The sequence below is a fragment of the Nannobrachium achirus genome (genome assembly GCF_963921795.1).
Source record: "Nannobrachium achirus genome assembly, chromosome: 14".
Taxonomy (NCBI): Eukaryota; Metazoa; Chordata; class Actinopteri; order Myctophiformes; family Myctophidae; genus Nannobrachium; species Nannobrachium achirus.
The window spans coordinates 42,315,120-42,338,828 of record NC_137821.1 but is presented as its reverse complement, the minus strand read 5'-3'; the positions used below and the strand labels follow the sequence as shown (position 1 = coordinate 42,338,828).

At 43.7% G+C, this 23,709-nt stretch overlaps 1 protein-coding gene across 1 annotated transcript in view; it reads right to left on the bottom strand.

The window, feature by feature from the left end:
- The window catches only part of dock11 (dedicator of cytokinesis 11), a 161,035-nt gene that overhangs the window by 95,593 nt on the left and 41,733 nt on the right, over nt 1-23,709 (bottom strand). Inside the window, exons 13-19 of the mRNA XM_080741633.1 lie at nt 15,455-15,577; nt 14,689-14,771; nt 13,147-13,269; nt 12,175-12,251; nt 9,271-9,455; nt 8,763-8,828; nt 3,416-3,508 (exon numbers count right to left, since the gene is read on the bottom strand). Of these exons, the coding sequence (XP_080597759.1) occupies nt 3,416-3,508; nt 8,763-8,828; nt 9,271-9,455; nt 12,175-12,251; nt 13,147-13,269; nt 14,689-14,771; nt 15,455-15,577 (750 nt within the window). The remainder of the gene's footprint in view (nt 1-3,415; nt 3,509-8,762; nt 8,829-9,270; nt 9,456-12,174; nt 12,252-13,146; nt 13,270-14,688; nt 14,772-15,454; nt 15,578-23,709) is intronic.

Below are 23,709 nucleotides of genomic sequence, written 5' to 3'. Positions count from 1 at the left end.
CAAAAAAATAAAAATAAAGCAAAAATAAACTTGAATCACATGAACTCTAGCATCCCTATTCTGGACATGTAATAGAGAGTATGCACATGCATAAAGTGAATGGCAAATCGAGTGGCAAAGTGAGTGGCAAAGTGAGTTTAACGTTGTTTAGTCCGCAGTGTTTCTCAAATGGGGATACGTGTACCCCTAGGGGTAGGCAGAGGTACTTCAGGGGGTACTCGAAAATGCCCCCCAAAAAGAAAAATGTAAGTATAAATCATGCTAATATTGTTCATAGGTAAATAATTGACTACAATTGAATTAGGAGGGGAAAAACATTTACTGTTATGTTTAATGATGACACATGGAGAAACGTGATATGAGCCTGATTTGCTAAATCAAATTACATGTTTGAATGTATTGAAGTTATTGACATGAAAACTGTTTGAAACTCTTTCACTCCATTTCTTACTTGTGATTTTATATTCTTGAAACAGGGGGTTATCATAGCATCATATACCACTATCATATACCACAGAGAAACACTGGTTTAGTGCAATCAGATAGGACTTTTCTGTTTGGATGTGTGGGCTGTCAAGGCCAGAAAGTAGCTTTTTGCCACTCAGTAGACTTTCTCGTATAACTTCCGGGTATGGTGATGATGTCACGCACGCATATACCCTCTATTAGAGCCGAACATTCTGAGAAAACAGGTGAACATTTGCTGAAAATAGCCGATCTACAAGCCAGATAAGTATATACTTATTTTTAACAACCAAGTGGGTAAAAGCTCATCTTCGCCACAAGGGGGCAACAGTGTGCTAAGAATTGCATGCTGCATGTTTCAGTCACGGGAAATGACACATGGCTCTGCAGTCAGAGCCCAGTCAGTCACATCTAGTGAAGACCCAATTCCAAGACAAGTTACTAAGAATGAATCAACATCATGATTATTCAATGTATGTAGCATGAGCTAGGAGTGTGTCACTCGGTTATTTGCTGTCCAGCTTCTATTCTCGCAGGGTCACACATCAGCCTGCAGATCAGTGGTTCTCAAAGTGGGTCTCAAGGACCCCCGGGGGTCCATGAGGGGGTTCCATGGGTTCCCCCGGCAACATTTGTCAACATATAAATAGCATCGAAAGCAATTTAACTACTTTAAACCCACAGTATACTGTATATACATTGGATATTTGAGAATAGCAGATAGACAAGCTCAACATGTCGCAGTGCAACAAGTGGAGAGCTTGTAAGTAAGTATGTCGATTTTATTTATAAATCACAGTTCGAAAACAACGTTTCAAAGTTTTGTACAAAATTATAAACAATCAAGTTAAAAACAAGGCAATAGCACAACAAGAACTAACGCCTGCACAAGTTTTTAAAACCGTCAACTGACTCAGTATTTTCTATCGCCACAGTGTAAGACGGAGCAACAACCGCAAAGGCCTGGTAGATCTGCTATTTAAAAAAAAATATATATAGAGATTATTTATTGCAAATCTTATATAGGGGGTCCCTGACACCAAGTATTTTCTGAATCAGGTGGGGGTCCGCAGCCAAATACAAATACATAAATGTTTGAGAACCACTGCTGTAGATGATACATTACTGTGTAACAGTACAGTAACTATGACTGTGTGAGTTGAAACACTCTCCTACTGTGTGTTCTGTTCTGGCCTGGGCCCCACATTTCAGGCTGCTGGATTAAGCACGTGGAGGAAAATCCACATAGCAGCCAGACCCAATTAACAAGACCCTGAGTGAGCCGGAGTGTGTGTGTGTGTGTGTGTGTGTGTGTGTGTGTGTGTGTGTGTACACTCATGTGTGAGGGATCTATTGAGGTTCTAATCCATTTTATAGTCGTGTAAGTGAGTGTGTGCGCGTGCGTGCGTGCATGTGTGCGTGCGTGCGTGCGTGCGTGCGTGCGTGCGTGCGTGCGTGCGTGCGTGTGTGTGTGCGCTGGGGTCCCTGGCGCTAGGCTTGGGTGAGTTTGCAGCCGCATTGCATTGAGACAGATTCACGGGACTGCAGGCTCAGTGACGGTTGATGGACTCTGAACAACATGAACAGAGAGTAACGAGGTGCGTGAAATAACAGGAAGCTAAGAAGACTGCAGGGCGTTGGTGGAGACGAAAGCACCGCAATACAGGAAGAGCAGAGCCGCTTCTCAGTGACGGAAAACTACAGCGCATCTCCAGCAGTGGTGCCTGGGGTGCCGCGACGGGCGACGGTAGTCCACGGGTGCCGCGAGATGATTTGATAATATTTGGAATTTATTTGGACACTTGAAAAAATATTTAGTATCATTTTAAACTTGAAGTACAATTATTTTCAGACAGTTCTAACCAAAATGGCTATTATCTCAACGTTTTCCTCGCAACAAAATCACTAAAATATCGTCACTGTCGGGCAGAAACCTCGTATCTCCAAGTTTCAAATGTGTACGTCTTTTGGTAAAGCAAGGCCCTGCTTCATCATACAAAACTGTCGCACAAAACTAGTGAAAACGGCCGATCTACAAGCACACAACGCCTCGCATCGCGAGGCGTTGTGTGGTTGTAGATCGGCTGTTTTCACTAGTTTAGTACATTTTATAGATGAAATACAAAACGAACGGTTTTGGACATACAATGTTTTCCAATGTAAGGGTGCCTCGGATTAAAAAAATATGTATGGGGTGCCCTGAGACAAAAAAGTTTGGGAACCCCTGGGATAGATTACTCACTTATTTTACCCAAGTAAAAGTATCAATACTGCAATGTAGAAATACTCTGTTACAAGTAAAAGTCCGGAATTCGAAGTGTACTTGGGTAAAGGTATGAAAGTGTTGGCATCAAAAATTAAAAATGTACCTAAAGTACCAAAAGTAAAAGTAGAAAATGTTTGAAAATAGCAGATCTAAAAGCTCACAACGCGTCAAGATAAACCAGTGGTTCTCAAACATTTTCACGTCAACGATCCCCAGAATAAATATGTATTTGTCCGCAAGCCCTTTTCAACCTTTTGTTTTTGGTTAAATAATCATAAAACCAACAGACATTTTGCGGGTCATAATCATGACCTAATAATAATAATATATGCTCATAATAAGGGGCATAGCTTTGAGCACTATATAGGCGAAACATTTTCAAAATCTTAAAAAAGTAACGCAAGTAACCAATTTACAAGTTGCACAATGCATTGCGATGTAGCACATTGTGAACTTGCAGATTAACTATTTTCTCTACTTTAACACGACACGTTTGTGCCATATGACAAAGTAATAAATCAGGCAACAAATAATACATAAAAAAGAAAAAATATGAAATATGGGGATACAAGGTTTCTGCCCGACACTGACAAAAATATATTGGCAAGTCTCTGCCAGGAACACCAGAGGCAATTTGCAGTGAATAGGAGAGATCAACTCAGGGTTAAAGGGAAGTGGCCTCACCTCATCATAGAACTCCGGGTTCTGGTTGTGGTGCAAGACGGCTGCATAGGCACTGCTGGTGAAGAGTGACTCTCCTGGCTTGCCGTAGATACACTGAAAAGAAACACAAGCACAGCACAGCAGTCAGTCATGGGCCTCGGGGCCTGCTGATAGTCAGGGCATGACGGTGAGCAACTGTTCAGCAATCTGTGGTCAGGGACAAAAGAGGAAACAAGAGGTGGCATATGGTCCCGCTTCCCTTGGACAAACATTCTCATTAGTGTGAACTTGTCTGACTTTATTAGTGTGGTTGCCCTCACAGGGTCCACCACACTATAGTACTTGTCCCACTTTATTTCCATCCATCCATCTCTCCATCTTTCTAGATAAACTTTATTTTGCCACGGTACTCCTCCCATAGTTCTGGAGGCACGCACTTGGGCCATACGTTAAATTGACTGGCTTCATCGGGACATGTAGGGAAGCATAATTGTCTCCATTGACTTGAATTAGAATGTAACTTTTCCCAAATATGGAGATGACTGACATAATAGACTACATGAGACTGACACAGTACTGTATGTCCATATACGTAGGGGTATTCCAAGCTACAGTATGGGCTTAATTTTGATGACATCAGGGATCTAAAAGGACAAGTACTTACACAGAGATCTCCATATTTATTAGTGAATACATTTTCCCCATTGACTTGAATGAGGAAAATTCAAATCGTAAGACGTAATGTGTTAGCCAGTGTAACGGCAACCACACTTTGGCCACCGTCTGTGTCCATCAAAATCATAAGGGTTCATCCTCAGGGGTGGAGCGTCCGGGTTAGGGTTAGGGTTAAGCTGGGTATGCGGCCGCTTAACGGCCCGCGGACTGCAGAGGCCCGGCCGTCAGCCTCCGACAGTCGGTCAGTCTCAGTCCAAATGACCGTCAATCTGCATCACAATTGGGTCCCCTTTCTGTATCGCACTGCCTCTGTTACACCTATTTCCTGTAAAATTAATCTGGGTAAAATGTCGCGCATTGGGAAGTAAAGGGGGACACACACTTGATTGTGAAGGACAACAGGAAGAGACAGACTTCCTCTAGAAGAGTTAACTTCTATCTTCACAGACAGACAATGTATTGTTTACGTGTACCGTAGTGATGGCTGCAGTGGAACCGCGCACTTTCAAAACCTTTTGTATCAACTAAAATATACCACAGACACTTTCAAACGAGACAGGCAGCGGGGGTTGTCGGGGGGGCCCGATCATTGTGGCTCACATACCGGCCCGGTCTTTAATTGTTCCACCAATGTTCATCCTCCAGGGAGTCTGAAGGTGCCCATGGCAATCCTACCAGTACATTTCAAGTACTCTGTTTTTAGGCCCGGACAGACTGACCACCTGACTGGCCAACATCGACTTAGTGCCCCACTGCTAGCGGGGGAAACACTGCATTGTCAGAGATATAAAGTGCACGTGAGCAGCCCTGCTGTAAAGAGCGGTCCTGGGGGAACAGTGAGTCTGTGTGCTGAGGAGCGCAAGCTTGACCAGGTCAGTGTGGCTGAGATTAATGAGGAGCGACGGACGGAAGAATGGCTCAGCTGAAACTGTTAATTAGGACGCTGATTAGTGTGGTCATCCCTCATGAACAACATACGAGACTGCATAGTATTGGGAGGAAACCGATGAGAGAATTTGTTCATATTAAGGAAACCCTAACCCTCTTAACCACAGAGATTTGTGGATGATTTTTGTCGAAAAGCGTCGATTGCCGACAGGCTGCCGAAAGGGAGCCATCGGATGCTTGTCGGCAAGAGGCGCTTGCCGTCGACAGGGCTATAGGAATCTGTCGATGAAAGACTGCATGAGCTTCCTCCATTGTAGAATGGACCTCTGTCTAGTCTGCTACAGTGCAGAACTTCCAGAAGCAAGCCTAAATAAGCCAGAGACTTTTCCCGTCAAACATTTTAACTAAATACCATATTCACAGCCTCAACTCTCAATTTCCTATACTAATCAACTCCAATGCAAGCTAGTCATAGTACTATGGAGAAAGAAATCACCGCAACACATGTTTGTTTGCTAACAGGGCTGAAAGTGTGTTGCCACATTTGACACATTTTGTGAGTGAAACAAGCAAACTGGTTTATGAAAACAAGCCCAAAAGAAGTGACCATTTCTACCACTTTAGCCCTATTACATCAGCTTTTAATTTTAATAATCTTGAAAGCAAGACCCAAATAAGCAACTACACTAAGGAAAATAAATATTAACAAAAGCAAGCCGCAACTAGTAATATTTACAATCGACTTTACAGGAAGACCTAAAGTCGCTTATAATGAGCAGACCTGGCAACACACTGGCAGACGGAGATCGACGCAATAACAATGTTCTTTCTGCCAACTAGAGTTTGGGCTTAGTTTGTGCCACTTAAATGCCACAGAATGCCAGTCTGCCAGGAGCTGGAAAGAGTTGTAGTCTCTTTGGTGTGGAGTCACCTTTAAGGCAATCTGGCTAGCCATCATCAGGGAAAAGTTCATGCAGAAGTCTGTAATCAAGAGACTACCTTTAAGGAAAGCCCTGGGGTACCAAGGAGAGGATGAGAGAGTGCATTGAGATGGGATAAGCTCTGAGTGAGGGCACGTTCAGGTTCTCAGGTCCAGCCCTGGAAGAGGCACTTGGGGGGGCCCAAATCCGGCACGGATCTCAGCACTGATCTGTTGTTTGAGATCTTGGGAGTAGATTTTGCAGGTGGTGTTGTGTGGGTGTTGTGCAGACTGGTGGGTGGAGGGGGAGTGGAGAGACTCACGGTAGTAATAAGTGGAAGTGGTCGTGCGATGGTAGCTCAGATTACCTACAGTGACTAGGGATGAGGGCTTGGGCTTTGACTACTGGAGGGTCTGGTTGGGATCGTATCAGTCGGTGGCAGGGATGGTCCTGTCCATGCATGTTTCTGTACTGTACAGCTTCATGTGGGCTTCCGGACGGACTTTTCTTCCATCCGTCCCTTTTCTGCCCAGAGACGGCACACAATGTAATTAATGTCGCTGAATATATAGGTCACGTAACTGACTGTGTCATATAGTCATACTGTAGATACTGTGTGTCTGGGCTGTGTCTGCATGCTACGTACGTACGTACTGACTGCACTGGAAAAAGTAGAGAATCTGTTACAGTAAAAAGCAGATAATATCTTCAGGATAACAAAGCACTGCATACTGTACTTCTGAATAAGGGCTCAAAACCAAAACATTCGCTTTTGGTGAAAATAGACGGTTGACAAGCTAACGACACGTCGCAGAGTGGAACTTTGTAACCATGTCGATCTTCTGTGAAAGCGTTCCCCACAATGCCGATGCTGGGGTTTAAGTGGTTAACATTAAATTAAACAAAAACAGTAAAATAGCCTGCAACTGATGAGCAAGCTACTGTATGTTTAGTTTCTATCTCAGCACCGGTCTCAAAGACAACAGTCATGCCTGTATTTTCACTACACAGCCATTCATGCTCCTGAACCTGAACCTGTTCCCAAAACACACTCAAAAGAATTCTTTCCTCTCAATCAGATCCTGTGTTGTGTGTATAAAGTCCAGGAACTTCCTGTGGCGACTGATCGCATCTTGTGAGAGGTGAGCTGCCATGCTGTTTGTAAACAACTTAATCTGCCTGGGGGCAAGCCTGAGCATTGTTAGACACAAACACACACATTCGCAGATACGTGCTAATCTTTGTGTGAAGGCACCGCTTCAAGCTCATGGAGGGCAAATGCTATGGCAATTCAAGTCAAGACTATTTCCATTTTCTTTCCCTATCCTCCGCTGGAAAAAAATAAAGGAGTCTGCAGTCGTTTGACGACTGTTTCCACCCACAAATATTTGACATGCGCTGTAAAAAAAAAAAAAAAGAGAAAGAAAGAGAGGGGGAGAGAGAGAGAGAGAGATCTTAGAACTTAGATCAGCCAACACAGGGAGGCTGACAGAACCCTCGCTAAAAACTCCAGGGCAAAAATCCACTCGCCCGAGACAGTTTGCCCTCCTGGCCCCCAAGTTGTGGAATAAACTCCCTGTCGCACTTAGAACAAAGGACTCACTCGCTAGCTTTCGCCGTGGACTGAAGACCCACCTCTTCAGACTCCACCTAAACCCTTAGCACTACAGAAAATCAATGACCATACATGAAGATAGTTAGCATTTGTTTTTAGTTTTTTTTTAGAACTTTGATTTTATTGTGTTTTTTTCTAGATAGATATCCATTTGCACTTGTTATATTGCTGTTGATGTACTGACATATTATCTTGTGATGTTTTGTATCTGCTTATTGTAAGTCGCTTTGGATTAAAAGCGTCTGCTAAATGCCTAAACTGTAAACTGTAAACTGTAGAGAGAGAGAGAGAGAGAGAGAGAGAGAGAGAGAGAGAGAGAGAGAGAGAGAGAGAGAGAGCGGCAGAGAGAGAGAGAGAGACCATTTGTTATCTGTCCTTGCCAGCAGTAATAAGCAGCTTCTGTAAGCGTTTCCTTTCTCCTTCTCTGGCTGCTCGGGGCATCAGCTCTGACTGCTACTTTGCGTCCTCTCACTTTTCTGGGAGTGTCTTTTCCATCACTTCTTTACGTCCCTGATCCTTCTTCTTGCATGACATTAATTGTGACAAACGGTTACATCCTATCCTGTTAATCATGGTCCATCACAGGAAAACATAGAAGGTTTTCCTTTCGGGCACCAATCTGTTAATGTATTTATTGTACAGTATATCTAAGTGATGTATTACGGTGCTGCTGAGTGAATTCAATCATACAGAATAGAATAGAATTTTGACTTTGACATTAATTTAAAATAACAACTACCAGTCCGATATGCAGTAAATACTGTACATGCAGTCAGTCAGACGATGTTAATAAGCTACTGTACCTGTGTTGATACGATCAGTTTGGACTTTGGAATCATACTTAATGAATTACCGATTTCCTTTTCCCCCTTTCATGGGTACAGGTGGTAAGAATATTTAACCTTATGCCATGGCAGGCTTTAAAGCTGCAATCTGGATGTTTTGTGTGCATAACACTAACACAACTGCGGTGGTTGTGGTTGGTCTGCCTTCTCTTCAATTGACACATTTAGACTTTGTGTTTGGGTAGAAACACTACTGCTTGACAAGTGGTATCGCCTGAAGATCAAAGTCAAACATCTCCCCTGCCCATGTGGTTGACCTTAGCTCAGCAGTAGTGACTGGGTTAGTATCCTCTCCTCTTATGCCAAAAACAAATTCACCTCAACATACAGTATGTACTGTAGTTACTTTGGAAAGGTACTGTATGTCACAGCAAACCCGATAAGCATCATCGTCTCATCACTTTCATTCTTCATCTCAAACTCACCTTCAGGGGAGAGGCGCCTTCCTCGTCGGAGTCTCGGAACTGGATGCAGACAGCTATGTTTCTCGCCTGGAGGTAGGGAGAGAAGGTGAAAAACGTCAGTTCACTCCTTTAATACACACAGTGAAATATGTATGTGGGGAGTTAGACAGGGAGTTAGACAGATGGGATAGGTTTGATGTTTAACTGATATCAACTGATATCAATAACATTATCGAAAGGTATTCAAAGCTACAGTAATGGAAACTGCAGCCTCTCTCTTACTGGAAAGTTAGCAAGCTGAAATAGAAGCAATTGCTCTTGCATCAATACAATTGTTTGAAATAAACAAACCTGCATGTGCATACCAATGATACAGTACGTTTGATTATTGGATTTTGACAGAAGCATTCATTGCATACAGTACATACCTAGAACCATATAGTATTGCCTTGACAAGGTTGTTTCCCCAGGTAAAAAATGCTTTAAGACAGGGCTTAAGAAGAGGCTAAAGGAACAGTGAGGACGGTACCTTGGCGAAGGCCTTCTGGCTGTCGTACTTGAGCTGCAGGGGGTAGACATACAGGTGGTTCTTGTAGGTGGTGAAGGGGTAGTTGTACTTGGCCTCTTCGGGGAGGAACTCCTCCATCTCCACCGACACCCTCTCGCAGCCCTCCTCGAACGGCTTGACGGGAATGTAGGAGGAGGTCACCGTGTCTGTGGGGGTGGAGGAGAGGAGGTGTGTGGTTGTCAGGAGGAGCAGTGAGATATGGCAGCGGTTCTCAACCTTTTCAGTCCACGACCCCCAAAATAATCATAATTCAACTGGGGACCCCCCCCCCACCCTGACAAGCAATTGAAATTGTAGGAGTTGGCATTACTTTTAGTTTGCCCCGATCTGTTCCATTGTGAAAATAGCAGATCTACATGCTCACAACGCCTCGCAACGCAATTTATGGATCTAATATTTGACAATTTTGCCAATGATTAACCAGAGGTACTAAAAAGGTCTTGAAAATCTAACATCAGGGGACCCCTCAAAATAGTTTGGGGACCACCCTGGGAGTTTCGACCCACAGGTTGAGAACCAATGAGATATGGCACTCAGGGGGTTATTGTGGTAACCAGAGCACCATAAGTAGACAGTGATGAGTCTCATGTTATTGCCCCTTGGGGATCAATGCAGTTGCATAGTTTTGTCTAATAACTCTGTATAGGGTTAGGTGCAAGGCAGGAGTTTCATGGAGGCCATGAAGGCCATGGGCCCTCAGTTTGGCCGTGTGCCCCTCAAACCAATGGCAAGACCCGAGGCCACAGTGACCTTAATGCCCCTGACTGTACCAATTTCTCCTCTGTCTCTTTCAATATGTAGACAGTAGACACAGGTGTCTCTTTCTTGTCATGTAGACACCAGTGTATTTTGTTGAGAATCTGAAATCTTAACTCCCAGAAGTCCCATCTTTAAACCAATCCAGTGAATTTGATTGGTGCAGGGCTGAGCATGGATCAGATTGTGAATACCATAATGTATCTATTTCACTGCAGATTAGGTTATCATCCCTAACACTTAAATTCAACAAATTATTTCAATGGACTATTAATATTGTTTTATTTGATGGCCTTCCTGCCCTGGCATTTGGCCTTTGTGCCATAAAACAAAATGACAACGCCAAAGGCCAAGTGGACTTGCCCCACAAATGACGAAATTCCAGATCTGGTTAGGGGTGTCCAAACCTTTTTCAAATATTCAAACACCAAAGGGCTGACATACAAAGCCACATACATATGCCTTGCATTTAAACGTTAACGATTTTATTTAACTATCATCATCAATATGAATAAATATCAATGGTCTTTTGTCAGGTGTCTGCTCTGAACAAAACTCAAAAAACCTTATTTCACATTACCAAATGTAACCAGAAGTGCAAGGTAAGAAAATACAATTAAATAGCCTTTCTTTGACCCCTTCAGAAAGAGACAATAGGGAACAATCCTGAAAAATTATACTCTGGGAAAATATTCTGGTTTGACGATGCTGGCAGGCCGTTTATAATAACATTTAGGAATGAAGCTGCAGGGCATATAAATGTGTCCTCGGGCCCACATTTGGCCCTCGGGCCGCACATTGGACACCCCTGGGTTAGGGTAAGGAGCCAATCTTAGACTTTCGTTCTGGAAGGTTTTTTTAATCTTGTATGGGTTCTGCAGGAATCGGTCTAACAGAGGGTCTGTCTGTCTGTGTAGTCAGAGCTAAGTGAGCTAATCACTCAAACCGCGATCAGTGCCAACAATTTTGTGCAACGCTGCCAGTTCTAGACCACAATAGTACAGCCAACACATGTTTACATAACATGTAGCATAATTTACTGCATGTTTCATAATGTTTTGCAATATTTCACTTTATTATGCAAGTTAACGGGGCTCTGGTTGGGTTGAAATCTTGCCAACATTTGGAGTCATACTGTACATCATCGACATGTCATAGACATAAATGACTGACGTGGAAGGCTGGCCACATGATCCATATTGGAGCCACGGCGTTCCCATGAGGATCCTGAGATCCACATTATTGGATAACTCTGCTTGTTATAATCGTTAGTGTTGAGTGCCCTTAATCAGATCACAAGCGGCCACTTGCACAAACTTAGAGAAGAGTAAACATCCTCAAATGAGCGCTGCTGAGTTTAAACATTCGGTGGAGCACGTCTTATTTGTACACTGTCAGACTTTTATTTCGCTACATGGGTCAAGGTAATCTTCCAAAGTGAACGTTCTACTTTACAATGTAAACTGAAAAAGTGTGCTCCTCAGAGCACAGGTCTCCGCCAGGCCGGGTTGCCTACCCAGGGCCCGCAAACTTGCAATGGGATTCAGAAAAATCTAACCAATTCATCTTACCGATTTGCATGATGTTAGGACAAAATCTGTAAGAGTAATATAAAAAAGTAATCGACCCGCTATAACAGGCCTACAGGGGGTGTGCGTGCACTGTTTCGTGCCAATCGGTCCAACAGTGTCGGAGATTAGCTGCACACAGATATACACACAGACATACGAACAGAAACACACGCACGCGCACACACACACACACACACACACACACACACACACACACACACACACACACACACACACACACACACACACACACACACACACACACACACACACACACACACACACACACACAATTACTAACATTTAAAAATTGTGGAAAATAGCTACAAGCTTGTCACTTTGTGACATGATGTAAGCTTGTAGATCAGCGATTTGTTGTGGAAATGTATGAAAATGTTTAAACATGGAAACAATTATGTCGATTATGAAGACTATGCAAAATAATTGTGACCGGGCTACTGGTGGAGACAACCCTGTTCCAGGGGATAAATGGTAGGATCATGAAGGCGTACGCAGAGCAGAGGACTACAGTACATACTGGAGATGTCAGGAGGAACACACTCGATGGTGACGTTCAGCTGTCCAGGGATGGTCTGGAGCTTGCTCTTCTCAGGCCTGTGCAGAGGAGAGAGAAGTTGAACCCAGTGAATCTCAACCTTTCTCTGTTCAACCACCCTCCAGTTTGATACTGCTACTGCTGGTGTCGGGTAGAAACTCCCAAACTGTTACTTTACAGGGGAATAAAAATAAAATAAAAAAAACCTAATGGACCCTTAGTTATGGGCATGTAGAGAGTGCAGAGGGTGCAAACGGAAACGGGTCCATTTGGTTCCATTTGTACACTCTCGGAGTTAAATTAACATTGATTTTACAATATAAATTGAGGTCTCAGAGATAGAAATGCCATTAAACTTTTTTTCCCCATAGCCTAACGCATGACAATCTGGGGATCCTTGAAATGAAAATGGTTGAGACGTCCCTGCTAGAGACGTAAAAATCTTCTCTAATCGGGATTCCTGGCATATCTTTTCAAAAGGGGGTCGGCGGGCTGTCGATTTGGGGGTACTTGGCATGAAAAAGGTTTGAGAACCACTATAGTAGGGCATTCATTTATGAAAAAAATGAAAAAAAGAGAGAAAGAAATATGAAAATACAACCACTGATCTAATAAACAATTGGAAAATGCATTAACAATATTCCTCATCCTGAAAAGTAACAGTTTTGGACATTTGGACACAACAGTATGAGGTTTCCAACTGACAGCGACAATATCCTGTCTATTCCATGTGTGTGTGTGTGTGTGTGTGTGTGTGTGTGTGTGTGTGTGTGTGTGTGTGTGTGTGTGTGTGTGTGTGTGTGTGTGTGTGTGTGGCAACATCTGAGCGTAATGTTTTGAACAACGGTAACCAAGCGCAGCAGACTCGCAAAAGGAAACAACAACACAGCAGAAACAGAAGCTAACAAGTGCGGTCGGTGAGCGTGCGGCGATGATGATGATGACTCGACTCACTTCCTGATGTCAGCCAGCAGCCTGATGATGTCATCGGTGGAGACTTTGCCGCTGTCCTGTCGGTAGAGAGGGGAGAACTTCCCGTCCATGTCCAGACTGCCCTGGGCGTCCTTGAACACCTGCCTGGGGAACCAGAGGCAATCAGGGTTAATACCCCAGTGGTGGAAAATGTGTGTCTGTCCTGTGTCCTCAGTAAGTTTTTCTCAATTGTTTTTTTTCCCTTAGTAGGTAGTAGGACCAATTGTTCTGAATCAGGACAAAGGCATTGTCCATTGGCAGATGCAGCGACTGGCAAAGCTGATTTTGTCAGGTAGGGACGAATTAGGGTGGTTGGCAACACACTGTAGTCTTGGGGAAACTTTATTTTCACCACTAGATAAACTTTTTTGTAAATCAGGTGCCAACACACTGTAGTCCTGGGGAAACTTTATTTTCACCACTAGATAAACCTTTTTGTGAATCAGATGAAATTGCACACATGCATTGACCATTGGCTTATGCAGCGACTGTCAAAGCAGATCTTTAACTTTTCCCAAACTTAAGCTGTTTTCATTTCAGCATTTCTTCCACAGGCGATCTGTAGTTGAGGTTGCGGTCCCATGTCTGCATGATAATAATAATAATAGTTACCTACTCCTGATTCGCTGCCCACAAGGAACGCGTGAGCAATTAGGGGTTAAGAAGAGTCTTGCTCAGGGACACACATCGACATTGCTGGCCTGGCATGGAATGGAACCTGGGACAACGAGGGGCTCTGGTTCCCCAGGCGGGCTCCCTAACCATTCAGCTATGCGCCCCCGCATGGAGTTGGGGTGCACTGCATGCATCCTCTAGTATGGAATATCACATCTTACACCACATAGGAATATCACATCTTATACACCACATGGCTAAGATTATACTTGACCCCTGAAGCAAGAAGAGGATCTATTACATCAATATTGGGCAGATAGATTCTGAACACATCTAAGCCAGAGCCTCAGGGTAATGTCAGCCTTATTGTGCTGTTCCCATGATGAATCCTAACAGATTTATCTCAGACTCATGCAGTGAGATATGGGTTGTAGGGATGGGACAATATGAAAATGTCATGTCATGATTATTGTGACCAAAACAAATTGTGATTTACGATGTTATGGCGATAATCAAAATATCCCTAACACCCATTATCCTGGGGCGTAACATTTGCCAAAAAATAGCATATCTACAAGCTCACAAAAACGTCAAGTTCTGAAGTGTTTTGAACTTGTGCTATTCTTTGGCAAAGAGATTTGTTAAAGAGTGGGGTAAAAAAAGACTGTATATCAAGGTTGTTTCCAGGTCCGTTTTACCTATTATAGAGGGTTTAAGTGGTACACGGATATGCAGCTCGGTAGATAAAAAGGTGAATTGATCCCAGTGCTTGACGGAGGATGATTTCTCGATAGATTAAATCTCCACAATATGATTATCGTGAGTGTTTTTTTTTTATCACGATAAACGATAATAGAGATTATCGATCCCATCCCTAGGTGAGCTATGTGTTATTGCATGCTCTCTTACTTGGCGGCCCAGGCGAAAGGCATCCTGTACTGGCCCAGACGCTGGCAGGTCTGCTTGGCGGCTTTCAGCACCTTCTGGGCCGTCTGGAAAGACACATCGTGAAATGGAAACAATAAGACGCAGGTGTGAGAAGGAGGTAGGACGTTACGTAGACAGGTGACGACAAAAGATGTTCTGTAGAACTAGTAGCGTGTGGGATCACCGTTTTGTATTCCAGTGAACCGTGGGAACTGGTTCCAGTGGTTGACATGAAACTAAGCATGACCTTCTTTTAGCTCAATTGTTCTCAACCTGTGGTTCTCAAACAGATGATTTTGGGGGTGTCCCCAGATGACAGTGAAGTGACAATGTAATGACCTTTAAGATATTTTAATATTAAAAAAAAGGAAAAACAAACAGCATTGTTGCATCGAAAGTAATCAACAGACTAACTGGTCAAACATTGTGGGCTAAATTGTCAAATAATATAAGAAAGAGGCAAACATTTTGAAACAAACTCACAATGCTTTGCGTCGCGAGGCGCTCTGAGCTTATAGGTCGGCTATTTTCACAATATTTACAGTATCTGTGTAACCGAGACAAACTGAAATGAATTCTACATTCCAAGTGCTTTATCAGGGTGGGGGGTCCCCAGTTCAGATTTGACTATTTTTGAGGGTCGCGGCCTGAAAAGGTTGAGAGCCACTGTTTTAGCCGAGGTAATGTTTTACGTGGAAGCGTTTCAGTGACGCAAGAACGCGAGGCAGGCAGAGTGACGACGACATACTTTGGTGATGTCCGAGGTCTTGACGTAGGGCTCGGCGCAGTGGGTGATGCCGTTCTGGAGGACCTTCTCCACCCGGGCCACCAGGAAGATGTCTGCGTGGGGATTGGTCACTGAGAAGATGCCCTGGAGGAGAAGAGAAGGGGGAGGAGGAGGAGTGAAGGGACTTGATCATGCGGTCAGGGACGTGCTGGGCCCCTGATTCAGCCCGGGAAAAAGAGTTGGAGAGGCCCTCATTGCGTGCTATAGAGAGAGATCTCTCTCTATAGACGGGTTTCTGGTCCAGGTTACACTGATAAAACTAGATGCGTGCGCAGGGTCCGTACCAAATTTAGCCAATGAAACCAGCGCTCCCCAAAACAATAGGTTTGGGGATTGGACGGAATTGATTACATGATACTTTCAGCTGTGCATTTAGTCTCAATGTTTGTAAACAAGAAACCCGTCTAGTGCTGCTGCTACTCAAAGATTTGCCATTTCAGATCATGACAAGTGACAAGCCAGTGGGCCAATTACTGTACATGAGTTATATTTCGTCGTTGTCAGGTGGAAACCTTGTATGTCCAAAACCGTTTGTTTTGTATTTATCATTTTAAAAATGATTTAAACTAGTGAAAATAGCCGATCTACAAGCACACAACGCCTCGCACCGCGAGGCGTTGTGTGCTTGTAGATCTGCTGTTTTCACTACTTTTGTGCAACGGCCTTATATGATGAAACAGGGCTTTGCTTTGCGAAAAAAAATATAAATTTGAAACTTGGAGATACGAGGTTTCTGTCCGACAGTGACGATTTACTTTGTTGGCCGCCCAGCCCCCAAAATGGAACAAAGGTCGACATTTTATTTTAAATGTTTTCCTAATGGCCGGCCTGGACCGGCCAGGAATGAACCGGCCGTTCGGGAGTTGTCCCGCTTTTCCCAATGGCCAGCACGTCCCTGCATGCGGTTCATATTGACGGCTCTGTCTGGAATGCTATTCATTTGGATTTCATTTTTCAATTGGGAAGATGGGTTAAAGGCTGTTCGACCTGATGCTGACGGACACATTAGTTATGGGAGGGGGAAATCGTTCATCACAATTTGGCCAGGCACTCGAGTACAAAAATCAATGAATTCAGAAGCCATTCTAAACTACTCCGGGGACTAGCAGAGAATGTTAGAGAGGCAGTGGCTGACATTTCTAAAAGGGCCTTTTGGTGAAAATATCGAAAATAGCAGACCTCCAAGCTCACAACGCATTGACGCGCTGTGAGCTTGGAGGTCTGCTATTTTTGGTGCGTGATGATACCACACTGAACTAAGCATACTCAGAACTCAATTCTGGAGATGTGGCGTAACGGCATTGATTTCTACACAGAGAGGGACATTCTTTCAACATAAGATGCTGCATTCAAGTTCAGGAGAGTTTGAACAAGGCAGTTCTCTTGAATGCTGCCTTCGCTTATGGCATGGAAGGGGGGGTCACGGCCATAGTAAAAACTGCAGGTGGAGGGGCCTTAATTATTTTAAACAGAGTTTATACATATAGCAGATCTTGTATATCTGCTATTTTTGAAAAGTCGTGAAAATGTGTGCAAAAGGGAACATTTGTAACTAAAATTTTGCTTCTGGGGGGTCCCTGGAACTAAATATTTTGAGATGGGGGTCCGTGGCCAAATAGTAAATACATATAATTTTGGGGGTCCTTCACGTGAAAATGTTTGAGCGCCACTGACATAGAATAGAAAGAAAGATTTGAAATATTCGAAGACATATTTTCAAGATATTTCAAAAACTAGCAGATCTATACCTGCTATTTTTCAATAGTTAAAGCACAAAATTATTCGTAATAATGCATTCCCAGTCTAAATGGGTTTAAACACCCCCTCAATGAAGAACATTCATGGGTGGTCCCGCAGTGAATCCTTGTACCCAGGGCCCAGAATTTCGTGCTACACCCCTGTGTGCGCACATGCCTGAACTACTCCTGCAGTGCTCTACAAAGCCTACTACAGCAGGCAGAAGTGGTTTGCCATCAGTAGCACAAGTCATACAGGAAACCGACATGAGGCTCACAGCTATTTCTGGGTTTGTGAGATGGTGCGTGGCTCTCGTGTGTCACACTCGTGCAATATGAGCACTTGCAAAGGGAAACAATTCATAATCTACTGTACTGTACGTGCATGCATACAAACACGCTCTGGGAGGAAAAGGTTACTTCTGAAAGGTTTCAAAACATTCCAGAGAAGATAAAACCTGATTTTATTTCCAGTATATGTGTGTGGCAGAGAGAGTAGCAGCCCCAGCCTGAAGCCTCAAAAGTCTAGTATCTGCTCTCGTTCCATAGGGATATCCCTTTGGAATGATGGTTAAGATATTGTACTTTCACGCGGGAGACCCGGGTTTGAAACCGAGTGGGGAGGTTCGGATCACCTCCGTTACATTGGTGCCGTGACCCGGATCCGGGCTTCCCCGTAGGAGGAGGTCAAAGAAAGGGGGGTGAGTGTGGCGGAGAGAGTCGCAGCCCCAGCCTGAAGCCTCAAAAGTCTAGTATCTGCTCTCGTTCCATAGGGATATCCCTTTGGAGTGATGGTTAAGATATTGGACTTTCACGCGGGAGACCCGGGTTTGAAACCAGGTGGGGAGGTTTGGATCACCTCCGTTACATTTGCATGTATATTTTATTTAATACAACTGACTTATAGCCAAAGCTAATGCTTTCAATCACAATACTGTATCATGGCTCTATTAATTGTCTCATTAATAATACAAAGTGCGTGCAGTGAGTCAGATGACTGGAGGAACACAGTGTGCCAAACAGAAAAGCACACATACAGTACACACACTACTGTATAATATATATATACATCCGTTATACAGTCTCCCTATTCCTCACATGATCGCTCCCATTCTACTTAAAGCAGGACCGGGACAAAGCCATGCACAATTGCCACAGTCACACCTTTTTTATTTTTTTGGAAGTTAACTTTTCCACCATCCGACGCATGACACATGGTTGCAGCTTTTCTCTTTTGTAACTGTTCTTAATTGGAAACCGTGGCGCTATGAGCTGGTTGCAGAGAAAGGCAGATATATATTTCTTTTTAGCTTGTTGAAAATAAAGCTGATGGTCTATGGGTGTAGATGAGAATGGTGGAGAATGATTAGCTTTAACATCTATTATAAAATAAATGGAACCATATTTTCACAAAACCCACATCATGGTGATTGAAACGGAGACCATAAACTAGCAACAGGAACCATAAAGTATTTGTGACCATGTTTATTAGGTTAAGAAAATCAAATGTAAAGTTCTAGGAAAAATGAATGGGGTCCAATGGAGAACATATTCCTTTTGGTACCAGCCGGGGTGGGAAACAGCGAAACTAGCGGCCAATCGTAGGAAGATTTAGTTCCGGGTTTGTTTCATGTTAAATCTGGAGAACTGCTGTCTCCCTGGCCATACCCAAGCGATCCTATTGGATCTGTAGACAGTAGTGTATTATTATGAGAGAGAGATGGATGCTGTTACGGAACAACAGACCAGAGAGCCCATTACATCCTGAGTGCTGTTCCTGAGACGACAGAGAGAGGGACAGACAGATAGAGAGAGAAAGAGAGAGGAAGAGAAGAGGGACAGACAGATAGAGAGAGAAAGAGAGAGGAAGAGAAGAGGGACAGACAGATAGAGAGAGGAAGAGGGACAGACAGACACAGAGAGAGAGAGCTAAAAGCTCCGTCCTTGGACCACACCCAACTGCACCTAAATTAAACTGTGGTCTGCCAAGCTCACTAATAACAGAGGTACAGTGCAGCTTGCTGCTTGTATATATATATAGTCGTTGTCGGGTGGAAACCTTCTATGTCCAAAACCGTTCGTTTGGTATTTATCATTTTAAAAATATTTGGGATAGTGAAAATAGCCTATCTACAAGCACACAACACCTCGCGATGCGAGGCGTTGTGTGCTTGTGGATCTTCTATTTTCACCAGTTTTGTGTGACAGTCTTGTGTGATGAAGCAGGGATTTACTTTACGAGAAAACATACACATCTGAAACTTGGAGATACAAGGTTTCTGCCCGACAGTGACGGGGTGTGTGTGTGTGTGTGTGTGTGTGTGTGTGTGTGTGTGTGTGTGTGTGTGTGTGTGTGTGTGTGTGTGTGTGTGTGTGTGTGTGTGTGTGTGTGTGTGCGCGTGTGTGTGTGCTGTGACACAGAGGCTGGTCTGCAGCACTACAGCACAGCAGTAGGCCCATAATTTAGACTCCTCTGCGTACGCTTGCAAGGCTTTGTTTTATTTAGCGTCTGAAAGTTTTCAAACAGTCCGACGCGGCATGGATTATGTCTGCTACCTGTCCGGGGCTTCTGGGCTAAAAACCGTCCCGTGTGTCACTATGTTTTTCTGTAAAGTCTGGGTTGGGTCTCTTCTTGCAACCTTGGTTCGTCCCTTCTCCGGCGTCTAATCCATACGGGAGGCTGCTAAATTGCCTCCTGTATGGATTAGAGACGCTGGAGATGTGATCGATTTCCATGTGTTCATGGTCTGCTCGTCTAATCATATCATGTTCGTGTTGTGTGTCTCACGGAACGGAAAGCGTGTGTGTGTTTGTGTGTGTGTGTGTGCGTGTGTGTGTGTGTGTGTACAGTAGCCTGTACGTGTGTGCAAAGCAACCGACAAAACCTTGGTTTACTGCGGGGCACCACTCTTGCTGGCGGCCATAATCTTGGAGCGCGAGTAAGCATTTACTGTACGTCAGTGTTCCGCAACGTCTTTCAATTAAGTATTGATTAGTATTTGGCCACGGACACCCCAACCCCTTGCCCCATCTGAAAGGGTTTTGTGCCAAATCCCCTCTAAATTACTCAAAATGTTCTTACATTTATGAGAATTTGTTCAAAAATAGCACATGTACAAGCTCGCAACACGGCACGGGTGGTTAAAATGATTGCGATGCTGCATTAAGCAATGTAGCTGCAGGGGACCCCCTGGAACCACCCCAAGGACCCCTGGGTGTCTCCGGACCCCACTTTGAGAACCACTATTGTACGCGAATGCATTTCTATGTGAGCACGTCTCACATAACACCTGCGGCAGTGTAAAGCACACACTGAGTCGAGAATAACACGTGAACATAATTCTTTCCCCAATAAACTACAGGTCTGATATATTGTAAAGAGAAGTGGCAGCAGGCAGTGCTTACTACAGCTGAGATGAGATCACAAACCTGGCAAAGAAGCCGCTCTGAAATAGATCACAAGCGCTAAAGTAAACCTAATGTGCTCCGCTGGGACGCAAAAAAGGACCGGGCCCTTTTCAAACACTGTCAGACTTCCAAACACAAGGTTTTCGGTCAATAGTCAAGAGGTAGGAAACCCTGCAGACAGGCGCGGCCAAACATCTGGAAACGCTACGGCAGCATGAAAATTGATTCACAACACTTTGATTAACAAGGGGAAAAGTCTATTCGAAAAAACACTATTATCCTGGGTTCACATAGGGGCCCTCTCGCGATCGATTACCGCACTGTCAGCAGAATATCCTCAGACCTCGGTGGAGTCGAGGAAAATCAGGACAACATTAGGGATGGGACGATACGCGATATTATCGTTTATCGTGATAAAAAACACTCACGATAATCGTATCGTGGAGATTTAACATATCGTGATATCGTCCTCCATCATGCACTGGGATCAATTCACCTTTTATTTGCAGAGCAGCATATCCGGTACCACTTAAACCCTCTATAATTGGTAAAAGGTACTTATAATATACGTACTTGATACAGTCTTTTTTCACTCTCTATCAAATGTCTTTGCCAAAAAATTGCCGATCTACAAGCTCACAACGCATCGCATTGCGATACGTTGTGAGCTTGTAGATCTGCTATTTTTTGGGCAAACGTTCCAACCCAGGATAATGGATTTTGATTATCGTGATAATATCGTAAACCGCGATTTCTTTTGCCACAATAATCGTGATATGAAATTTTCATATCGTCCCATCCCTAGACAACATCCGTCAGCTGCTCCAGACGTCCCTGTACATCCCGTTTACACATGTAAACCCAGGTAACGCTGTGCTTTGATAGGGAAGTGCACCGCTGTGCAGAATTGTGTGACAGCTCATCGACCGGTTGGAAAGCGGTGGGTGGACGGCACCGAAGCCACGGCAGCACTGAGGACTTTGATCAGCTGGCAGGGTAATTGCAGGGTGGCACAGTGCCTAGGAACGTTTTCTCCGATGACTAATGAAGAGCTGACCAGATGGGTTAACAGATCTACCGGCATAGAATGGGACAAATGTCTCCAGGGACCACAATCCCTCCTCAGTATGACATAAGAGCAAAATGGCCATCATACTGTATGAATATAGTACTATCATGCAGAAACCTTGTATCAATTTTTTTACGTTTTTATTGAAATATTTTACACTTTGATGTTTGACAGTGTTGTGGAGTTCTGGATCAATCAGTGGTGGTGGTTAAGCTTTATGTACATGATATCATGGGGAGAAGTACATTAACACTCGTGTCAGTGGTACGGTAGTTCTACCAGGAGGCACAAGTCAGAGATCACAGTTATGCTGTTGCTGCTTCAAGCACGAGCTGAACCAGCACAAGATAGGCTGTACCAAAACAATAGCTATCTGCTATTTACTCTTACAACCTACCAACAATCATGATGTATTGTAGAAGTATTATTATGCAGCATATGCAGCCAGATCATTTCTTCCTCAATTGTGTCATGCAAACGTAGCAAAGATATCTGATCTAGATGCTCACGACGCATTGTACATCAGGATCCTGAGACACAGGTACACAGGTACTATGTAAAACTGAAAAGTAACGGTTTGGGACATGCAAAGTTTCCACCCAACAGTAATGATATGGTCAGTTGTGTTGCTCACACTCGGTACTGAATAGCTGACATAGGTTTCACTTGTGACTCAGTGTTGCTGACGCCATGATTCAGACCATCTCTCTACACAGGGGCAAGAACTGCTGCTGAAAGTGGCAGTACAGGAAGTACAGCACGACTAAGTTACGTTGATGCTGTATATATATATCTGTTTGATCTGTTGATCCTTTTCTTTTTTATAGTTTTGCAGGGAATGCATAGACTTCTTTGGTCGACAGGCGAATTGGTATCTGTTTATTTTCAAGGCAATTGATGGTACCTTACCATTGTATCTTAAGTCGATGCTGGACTGGAATCCTGTGACGTATAGGACACGCTCCAGTGACTGGCTCACACTAAAGGTCCCCAAAGTAAAAACTAGGGAAGATAGCCTTTTGCTTTAATGCCCCAACCACCTGGAATGAACTACAGCTTACATTCAAGATAGGTTCTCCTATAACATATGGTCATTTTAAATCCTTGATTGCAGATCTACCTGCAAATGTCTGCAATTGTAAACTTGTTTTGTAAATGTTCTGTAAATGTTTTGTGAATATTGATTGTACTGTGATGTATCTCGACGACACTGCAAATGAGGGCAACCTCAATGTCTCTCGAGTATAAATAAAGGTTTGAATGAATGAATGAATTGGTCGAAAAACACAGCTTCCGGAGGAAGTGCATACAAAGTACAAGTCCAGTTACCGGGCGTTTGTCTTTGTGAGATGAGAAAAGCCTGAGAACAAGGTTAGTATCTATCTATCAATCTGACTGAATCAACTGAATGAGTGGTTCTCAAAGTAAGAACATAATATTTTGAGATGGCGGTCGGCAGCCAAATACATATGATCTTGGGGGTCCTTTTTGAGATGGCGGTCGGCAGCCAAAAACATATGATCTTGGGGGTCCTTTTTGAGATGGCGGTCGGCAGCCAAATACATATGATCTTGGGGGTCCCTGACATTAAAACGTTTGAGAACCACTCACATAGACAACTGACACTTGTAGAATCGGCCTCAGGTCTTTATGTGTGAATGTGCTAAATGAAGGTGCCTAGGCCAGGGGTTCCCAAACTTTTTTGTCTCAGGGCACCCCATGAATATTGTTTTAATCCAAGGCACCCCTACATTATAATTTTAACTCCCAGCACCTTATATTTATAGCATATCATCGTTGTCGGGTGGAAACCTTGTATGTCCAAAACCGCTTGTTTTGTATTTATCATCTATAAAATGTACTAAACTAGGGAAAACAGCAGATCAACAAGCACACAACGCCTCGCATCGCGAGGCGTTGTGTGCTTGTAGATCGGCTGTTTTCACTAGTTGTGTGCGACCGTCTTGTATGATGAAGCAGGGCTTTGCTTTACCAAAAGACAT